At 34.5% G+C, this 10064-nt stretch overlaps 1 protein-coding gene across 3 annotated transcripts; it reads left to right on the forward strand.

Moving 5' to 3' along the window:
• Window positions 1–5082: 5082 nt before the first annotated feature.
• LOC145072448 (uncharacterized) lies at window positions 5083–9743 on the forward strand. Of its 3 annotated transcripts, none has more exons than XM_079018867.1 (4): window positions 5083–5564; window positions 6250–6627; window positions 7109–7889; window positions 7973–9743. In XM_079018867.1, exons 2-4 carry the CDS (start codon window positions 6416–6418, stop codon window positions 9380–9382), a joined length of 2403 nt encoding a protein of 800 aa, XP_078874993.1. In that variant the 5' UTR covers window positions 5083–5564; window positions 6250–6415; the 3' UTR covers window positions 9383–9743. The 3 variants fall into 3 exon arrangements, with proteins under 3 accessions (XP_078874993.1, XP_078874994.1, XP_078874995.1); XM_079018868.1 differs by having other exon boundaries at window positions 5083–5430; XM_079018869.1 differs by lacking the exon at window positions 5083–5564 and adding an exon at window positions 5583–6002.
• Window positions 9744–10064: the final 321 nt, after the last annotated feature.

Genomic DNA, 10064 nt, shown 5'->3' on the forward strand with positions numbered 1-10064 from the left:
ATTTATACTCTAGTGTTTATCATAATTTGACAGAACACACTTGTATTAAAATTATATTATTAATGCAATGGATGATGTTGTTGCTTGTTTACTACTTTTCATTGTTGTGATATTGTACATGACGTCCTCCGCCCCAGAACGTTTCCGCCGTTCATGGTTTTGGGGTGTGACATCATGGATGCAAGTATGGACCTTGAAAACACCACAAAGGCATCACTCATCATGAGTGTGAGACCGCACACCCATGGCCGCACACACCTTTAAGGTGGCCATACACTCCCTTCATGCAATCCTACAAGGTCTTAACACTTAGTGCCAGTAGTTCCAAGTCCCTAGAGTGGTTCTCCATCGCATCTAGTAGTGAAATACCCTCATTTGACTCATTTATGTGTCTCTATGCGTTGTTTAGGATCAAATTGTGTTTAGGATTTCACTTGAACATTCCGTTTTCCGTATCGATCCTTCAATCAGACCACTCGCTCAAGGTGAGTTCATACCCCCACAATTTTTCGTGTTTTTAATGTTTTCAGGGGGGGGGGGGGATACAAGCCAAACTCAAAGTATTTTATTAAGTTTTAAACTTATTAACACAGTTAATGATTTCCATGTTTAATAACATATTCGGGTATTTTATCCCTTTTTGTAATATGTTGAGCATAAGGGAAACTCTTAATTTGGAAATCTAACTTCATCACTTTCAGAAAGGTTTTTACAAAGCATTTCTATATTAACTCTAATAAACTATAATGGGTATAGTTTGGGATAACACTTTTGGCAGTCTCTACCAAATCAGATTTCATAAATGAACATGTATAAACTATGACAAATTAGTTTATGTTATATATTTTCTCAGGAGTATGAAGTACAATTATTCAAGAATAATCACTGTTTTACACTGTTTCCCGCTAGTGAACTAGATTATACCGAATTGTGAGGCGTTACTTCAATAATGTACCCTTAGGTGTACAGGGATAAATGCTTTTAGTATAACCAGAGTCTCCTGGAGGGAGAGCATGAGATTTGTGAATAGATCTATTCGGGATTGACAATCCCACACCTGAACTGCTAGCTACAGTTAGGCAGGCATGCCTGGGGTGAACAAATGTCATTTAGCTTAATGCCTGAAGAACGTTATAAAGGTCTCTCGGTCATATCAAGTATGGTTATACGACTCGCAAATAAGTATAAACTAACTTTGGTTTACGAACTCTACTCTTCTTTGTTTTATTTTGAATAATAAAACTACTTTCATAGATATATTGATAGTAATCAGGGATTTCTAAACTTGCATCTCTACCTCTAGGACGGTTAACCTATTTTTAGGGAAAATATGGGATTTTCCTAGGATAACACCGGTATTTCTAAAATTGATGGTTTATTTTATACTAATAGATACTCTCTCAACACTACTTTTCATAAGAAAATATGGGATTTTCATGAGGAACTCTTTTCAAAAGAATCAAAGAACAGTTTTCCATTAAAACTAAATACTTATGAACTCACCAGCTTTTTGCTGATATTCTTTCAAACTGCTTGTATTCTCAGGGAATCGGTAGACAAGTACTTCTTGGATTTAGAGGAGCCAGAGCAATAAGAGTCATGTTTTTATATTCTATATACTTTTGGAGTAATTAAAACAAGTTTCAGATTGATGTAAACACTTTTCATATATATATATATATATATATATATATATATATATATATATATATATATATATATATTCATTGTAACGGTTGTGTTACTATGATTGCTATTGTACAATGGTTGTGATGCTAAACATGACGTCCTCCACCTCGGAACGTTTCCGCCATCCTGGTTTTCGGGGTGTGACAGTTTTGATGTTGACAGTTCGGGAATCTGTCAACCAACAACTAGAGTTTTATCCGCAGGACTTCGGCCGTGTAAGGTGAGTCTCCTCACCATACCAATGGGTCGAAGGCACCAAGGTTGACCCATTTTGTGATATGTGGTACACTAGTTGATGTAGTGATATGTGGTATACTAGTTGGTTATATGTTATGTGGTATGCTAGTTGTTTCTATGGTATTGCATGAAAGACCATTGGGGGTGCCCATGACACTTGGCTATAAGACCATATGGGGGTGCCCATGACATTCCAGGTAAAGACCATGGGGGTGCCCATGACACTTGGTTATAAGACCATGTGGGGGTGCCCATGACATTCTGGGTAAAGACCATGGGGGTGCCCATGTCACTTGGTTATAAGACCATGTGGGGGTGCCCATGGCATTCCAGGTAAAGACCATGGGGGTATCCATTACACTTGGTTATAAGACTATGTAGGGGTGCCAATGACATTCTAAGTAAGACCATGGGGGTGCTCATGACACATAGGTGTAAGACCATGTGGGGGTGCCCATGGCATCCTGGAGTAAGACCCTGGAGGGTGTCCAGGGCATCCTTATATGTTTATATGTATGGATTATGTGAATGATATGACTCACACGATTGATATGGCTCACGTGATTGATATGGCTTATATGAATGATATGTCTTATGTGATTGATATGGATTATATGGTTATGTGGATTATGTGGGGTATGCTTTGGTGAACTCACTAAGCTTCGTATTTACAGTTTTGTTTATGGTTTCTGGTATCATTGGTTTGGAAAGGAAGAGTCCGGCTTGATCGCAGCGCACACACCCGTGTTTTCTGCAATATGTGACTTTGGGATGAACTCTGATAAATGTTTTAATTAACAATGTTTTTGGAATGCTTGGATTTAAAAGATATCTGTGTTTTAACTATAATAAAAATAAAATTTTTACCCTTGATTTTTAGGTCGTTATAGATTAACAAAAAGCGAGTAAAATGACTTTTGGTTTAACTTTTACATGTAAAACAACAAAAAGTAAGGTTTTTGTGACTTTTAGAAACCCCTTATTTTCTTCTATGTAAAAAGTCATTTTCAAAAGAATTTTTTTATTACCCAAACACTTTTTGGCTTTCTGGAAAATTTAAAAGTAAAAAATCATTCTAAAAGAAATCCCAAACACCTCCATAGTTTGGTTGCATCATATTGATTTGAATTTAGTTTGGACTATTCGAATTCATATTTTGGAAACCGAAATTTATTTAAATTTAATTGATCGGATTTGGTCAAACCAATCAATCTAAACGAACATCTTACCGAAACCACTTACATATTTGACTCGGGTATGATTTAGTGATTTTTTAGTTGTTAGATAAACTTTTTAGTCATAAAATGAAAAGTCATTAACAATTTTGACTCAAAAATTATTATTAATTTTCTCAATGTATAATTTTTGAAGATTACCTTAAAATAGACAAAGTTTAAAAATAGTCCTTGCAAAATGAAGGGTGTATTATGTCTTTAAAACATATTAAGATAATGACTTAGGAGGGTAATAACATTTCATGTTTGTCCACTTTAGGTCCCTAACGTATTTTTTGTGCATATTACACCATTAAGGTTATGATAACTGTTTACAAATAGTCCTTTTAACAGGAAGAAATCGATAAAGTTGATTATTTCTAAACAATTATAACAACCTTAATGGTGTAATATACACAAAAAATACGTTAGGGACCTAATATGGACAAACGGGAAACGTTATTACCCTCCTAAGTCATTATCCCTGTATGAAACTATAAACCCCTATAGTAAATTTTTACTTTTTAAAAGAAACTTGTACGTCTTGGTGTTGGTAGTTTGGATGCTTTTAACCTCGACCTTCTTTATAAATGGAAGTGGCGGTTTCTTAATGACAAGGAAGCTTTTTGGATTAAAATTGTCAAATTTTGTCATGGGGAAGGTGGTGGTTTTTCGGACAATTCGAGAATAGGAACTGGAGAGGGTGTTTGGCAAAAGATTGTAGGATCCATTAATCATCTCCATGAGAATGGTTGTATTCCTTCTAATTCCATGTATAGAGTAGTGGGGGATGGGATTAAGGGGGATGGAATTTTCATTGGCGTCGGGGGATTAGAGGAGAGGCTGAATCGACCCAATTTGATTATCTTGTGGAGATATTAAATCCTATTCGCATAGGGGAAATGTCGGATAAGTGGTCTGGGGAGCTTGAATCGTCGGGTATCTTTACTGGTAAATCAGCACAGAATTTGGTTAATGATATGACGCTTTCTATGGGTACTATGCCTACTAGGTGCAACTGTTTTGTCCCTATTAAAATTAACATTTTTTATGGTGTGTGCTTTTGGATCGCATTCTGGTAAGAGCTAAACTTGTGGAAAGGAGGGTGGTGATAGATTCCTTATTGTGTCCTGTGTGTCATAATTCTCAAGAAAGTGTGAAGCATTTGTTGTTGTAGTTTTCGGTTGCTTATCAGGTTTGGAGTCGGGTTGGGCATTGGCTTCATTTGGACCTTCCTTTGTTTTCATCTATCCGTGATGCGGTTACAAAATCCAATCCGACCTTAATTTGTTCTTCTCTCTAGCTCTTTGCTAGAGGTTAACTGGATGATGTGGTTACAAAATCCAATCCAATCCAAACATTTCTACTTTTTATTCTTTTTAATTTCAACAACTTTATATGAAATACACATATGAAAATAAATACTAAAAATCTTTAAAATATATATTCAAAATAATAAATACTAAAAATCCTAGGAGGGTAATAACGTTTCCTATTTGTCCATTTTAGGTCCCTACGTATTTTTTGTGCGTATTACACCATTAAAGTTATTATAACCGTTTACAAATAGTCCTTTTAACAGGAAGAAACCAATAAAAAAAATTATTTTTAATCAGTTATAACAACCATAATGGTGTAATACATAAAAAAAAATACGTCAGAGACCTAATATAAACAAACGGAAAACATTATTACCCTCCTAAGTCATTATCCCAAAAATATATAACCCCTTTACTTACTTAACAAAGTTGGTCATGGTCGCTATGCAAAATCCATTACCAAAAACCATTAATGCAAGCAAAATTTTATTAAAACCGTTTGAAGGAAATATCTAAAAGCACAAGGACCATTCCTGGAATTTAGTCTAAAATCTTTTCAAAAGGTTTAAAAATACGTAGAAAATAATGCGTTGTAGGGCAGGTATAAGATTAGACAGCTTTGTAGAGTCCCCATAACACCTTTCTCTCTCTCTTTGAAACACACATTCTCTCTCTCTCTGCGCTTTTCTCTCTCACACACAGAACACACATTCATGTGTAGGAGATGAATCAGTTGTACAAAATTTCTTTTTGTTGGAGAGATAATCTCGATGCTTCCGTTTGATAGGGTGCTATTTTCTTCTACTCAAGCATGAATCGCTCCTCTTGCTTATTTTAATTTCTATCATTTCCCTTCTTTTTCCGTTGTATTTCCTCCCAATTTACCAAAAGAAGCTTCATACGAAGTGGTGCGAATGATGCGCTCTTAGCTCATCTGAATTTGTTTGTTTCTTTCACACTTTCTTTCATGGGTTCGTTTTCTTCTGCTAAATCTTTTCTATCTCTAACTTCTTTGTGATAGAAGGTTTCACTTCAAGATTTCGTCTTTGTGTATATATGAAGCAAATGTCTATCAAAAAAGGAGTCATTCAGTGAATTAGTTCAGGTTGATCGAAGTTTTTTTGTTTATGATTTTATGATCTCTTCTACATGATTCTTTGTGGTTTTCCTCTAGTGATTTGAGCTTTAAATTGTTCTTTCAATCATCAAAATACTGCGTTTTATTTATGCTTTTTGATGATTCTATATTGTCGTGTTCTACTGCTCACTTACATGACCCAAAGATCGGATAATCTCGCTTTAATTTCGTCTATTTTCTTCTTGATAGCACCCAAATTAAAATCATGATGTGTGGATCTTGACTCGATTTTATGCATACCCACAAATCTTTTTATCCCAAGATTCTTGATAAAAATCCAAATCTGTAAAACCCCCCATCTTGATTTCTGTTTCTTTTGTTCTGAATTGATGTTAAAGCTAATGGGTTCTGGTTATGAAGAATTAATTGTTAAATTTGGGAACTTACTTTTTCTGCATAAAACCCGTAAGACCCACATAAAATAACAGTTTTTCAAGTTCTTTTTCATCTTTAAGTTCGTCTTTACTTGTGGATGCTGATACTATTCTTGTTCTTTCCTTGTTCAATCGGATTTACATAAAATAAAATAAAAAGCAGTTCTTTGATGCTTCAACATCACATAAAATATGGTCTTATCTACTACTACCAGTACTTTTGGTAAACACACTTCTGATCTCTAATCTTTTTTCATGATCTTCACATGTTTTCGCAGGCTCTACTACATGATGACAAAAATGATTGCTTTTATCTAAACTAAGCGAATGCTTTTAATCAGATATTTGGGATGCTTGATTTGAAGTTCTAGAGAGAGAAAGATAGAGGAGAGTTCTTGTGACTGTTTAAGACAGCACAAGAAGACAGAAGATAATCTGTAGCAGATGATATCCATTGATGATCATCCACCACCAGATCCTTCATCATCTGATTATCATAATCATCATCAACAGCAACACCAAATTTCTCATGATCTCAAGATCAATAATGGCGAGAAAGCTCCTGCTTCTGTTTCTGTTTCTGACATAGATCTGCTGAAGCTTACTGATGCATATCTTGATGACACCAACAACCGACTTCCCAATTTCTCTATAAGGTGAAAATCAAATCGATCGTACTTAATAATTGCTTTTCTTTTGACTGTATTTACTTGAAGACATCTTTTACTGTATCAGATCCGTGTTAATCGGTGATTAATTTGTATGATTCAGGCTCTCTTTAGTCAGTAGTAAGTACGTACTTTGGCTCGAATTTCATGAAAACATCAAATTCTTCTCATTGGCCTTTGATTTTACCCTTATCAAGATGGGTTTTCACGTTCGACATTTTTCCCTCATAAATGCGCGTTAATTCCTTCCTCAATTTCCCACCTCAATCTCAATCGAAAGGAGCAATACCAATATTTCTTGATCATCAACGTTCATAGATGTCATTTTATGCCCCAGTTTGTCAAATTTCCTTCTGTGTTTTTATAGATTTTCTCATAAGTTCATGAATTTTGCTTCTTCTTCATTTTTCGACATATGATATGCTAGATTACAGTTCATATGATACCTGATTCTAGAATCGTTTTGCAGAGATTATGTTTTTGGTTCAAGATGCAACGATAATATCACCTGTAATTGGCCGTTTTCTAGTAAAAGTTTGCAACTATGTTTGGATTATGGTGTGAAGAATTTCTTGCCACCTTTCGAGTCTCTTGATTCACTGAGGAATAATTCATCTATCAACAATGAAGAAATCACAACAAGTTTTAATTGCAAATCAAAAGATGATCATCCAATGGATCGTTTAGTTAATTTCATTGTCTCAGAGACTACAATGGCTTCTAAAATTTGTCCAGTTTGCAAGACTTTTTCATCATCTTCAAACACCACTTTAAACGCACACATTGACAGGTGTCTATCTGAGGAGTCAAAGTCAAATATTTCATGGAGTGTGAATCCAAATCCTTCTAAGATAATGGTGAAACATAGGATCAAACCTAGGAAAACAAGGTTAATGGTGGAAATCTACAAAACTGCTCCACAATGCACTGTGGAAGAGCTTGATAGAAGAAATGGTACAAATTGGGCTACTAATTCGAGTTTTCCTGATCAAGAATTTGAGTGTCAAGAAGAAGAGGAAAAAGCTTTCAATCAAGATCATGAAGGTGCTGTTTACATTGACACAAATGGCACAAAAGTTCGGATCTTGTCAATGCCAGAAATTGTAACTTTAGAAGCTCGAAAGTTACAAAAAGGGAGTAAAATTGTCATGGAGAAGAAGAAAAAGAAAGTTTATGTGCAAAAAAGTTTGAACCTTACCCCTAAGAGCAAAAAGTTGAGCTCTCTAAAGCCTCACTCTGATGTTTCTAAGGTTAGATTCTTCAATCTTGTTTTTACCTTTTTACATGTAGTTTTTTTCTTCATATAAATGACTTTTAGATCCTTGATAAACAGGAAAACAAGATTGAAGAATCCATGAAAGGTAAAGTAGATAAGCAGTTGATCAACAATTTGGTCATTACAAGGCCACCATGGGCTTGTTCTAAGAGAAGTGTTCTTGTAAAGAAGCTGAATGGAAAAAATGGAATGTTGCATTCAGAAAGTGATAAGTCTTCTGATAATATGTCTTCTTTACATTATAGCAAGAAAGCAAGAACAAAATTGACAAAAGGGATAAAGTTTGCATCTTTGAACCCGAATCTATTGTTATCCACTCAAGAAAACAATTCAGGATCCAAGATTAATTTGAAAAGGAAATCTTTACACCTCAAGAAATCGAATGAAAATGATGACCCATTTCAAGATTCTTTGAAACACAAATCAAGAATCGAAGAAGAAGAAGAAGACATGAGCAAAAACTCGTCTTTTGAAATGGAGAATGTTTTTGAAGTCAAAAAGAAAAAATCAATTACTTCCAAAAGTTCAGATGTGGATTCTTTAGAATCCATTAGAACCGAAATCCCATTTCAAGGAAGTTTTATGGGTTTGAGAAACTCATTAGATGACGAGTTTTCAAAATTTGAGTTGCAGGAATCCATGGAAAACATTCATAACATTGAAGATGATGACATGGATGATGCTATTGAAAAGCAAGAAAATTACTTTCAAGAAGTCGATACAATACCTATCCCGGGCCCACCTGGATCCTTCCTCCCTCCTAGCCCTGGTGGAGATATAATTTCTGAACAACTTCAACCCAATAATTCATCTTTGACCACTACAATAAGTAGACTTCAGTCAACTGAATATCATCATCCTCATCATCATCATCAACATCATGATCATATGATAAACATGGACTTCATGTCTGAATCTCCAAATTCAACCATCTCAAGTCCCAGCTTCATAAGATCTGATGACAAATTCTTTCCAAGATTCACTTCCCTACAAGATCCCAATCTATGTTACACAGATGTTATGTTTGATAAGAAATCTACTCCCATGGCTTCTTCTTCTTCTGGATTCAAGAATGATCACCATTGCTGTTGTTCTAGAAAAGAAGCTGTGTTTCCTAAAAATATTTCTTCATATCCTCGAGAATCAGTTGTTTCAAGGAATGAATCAATAAAGATTCCAGTTTATAAAGACTGTGAATCTGTTGTCACTGCACCTGTTCTCAGGCTAATGGGGAAAAATTTGACTGTGGTCAACACAAATGATCATATTGTTGACCAATTTAGACCTCCTTCTTGCTCGATTTCAATGACTCATCATCAACATCAACATCAACATCCACTTATCTTTAACCATAATCAAAATGGTTCTTCAAGCATTTTACATCCAACTTCTCATGGATCTTCATTGGGTTTCATACCAAATATCAGATCTTCTTCTACTTCATACTATCCTCCTAGCTTCTCATGACTAAAAACTTGATGATGGAAAAGTTTACAGATGAGTTTTCAATCGTTACATTTTTTTTCTTGTTTCTGAAAGTTAGTGTGATTTGATTACAAGACTTTGACTAGCCTTACTTACTTACTTAAAGCTATATGAAGGAACCTCATCTTTAAAAGTTCTTGCATGGTTTGACAAGATGTGAAAAACAAGTCATGCATAATGGATCAGATATATGGATTAGATTCGATGGTATATATTCATATTTGGATCTGTTTGTATAGATACAGATATGAATATGTTCGATTATGGATTGGATTTGGATATTTTGTGTTTTGATATCTTGACTAATATAAAAAGAGAATCTAGAGAATATATTTCTTGGTAATTGAAATGTATTGTGTGTCGCGAGTATATTAAGAGGGTGTTTGGGATTTCATTTTGAAGTTTAAAAAGACTTTTATGCAAATGCACTTATTGACTTATGAACGTGGGAAAAGTAGTTTTTAAAAAAGTGTTTGAATAAGTTTTTTAGTGGCAAAAGTCAATAAGTCAATAAGTTAAAAAGTGTTTGGCTAACTTATTGACTTTTGCTTGTTTTTATTCTAATAAGTCATAAGTCATTTCAAGAAGTCACAAATTGTAACTTTTTCAAAACTCATTTTCAAAGGCTAAAAGAAAAGTCATTTTAAAAAGTCCTTATTAATTA

Source organism: Lactuca serriola, chromosome 9, assembly GCF_051521515.1.
Source record: "Lactuca serriola cultivar US96UC23 chromosome 9, Lser_US96UC23_V15, whole genome shotgun sequence".
NCBI lineage: Eukaryota > Viridiplantae > Streptophyta > Magnoliopsida > Asterales > Asteraceae > Lactuca > Lactuca serriola.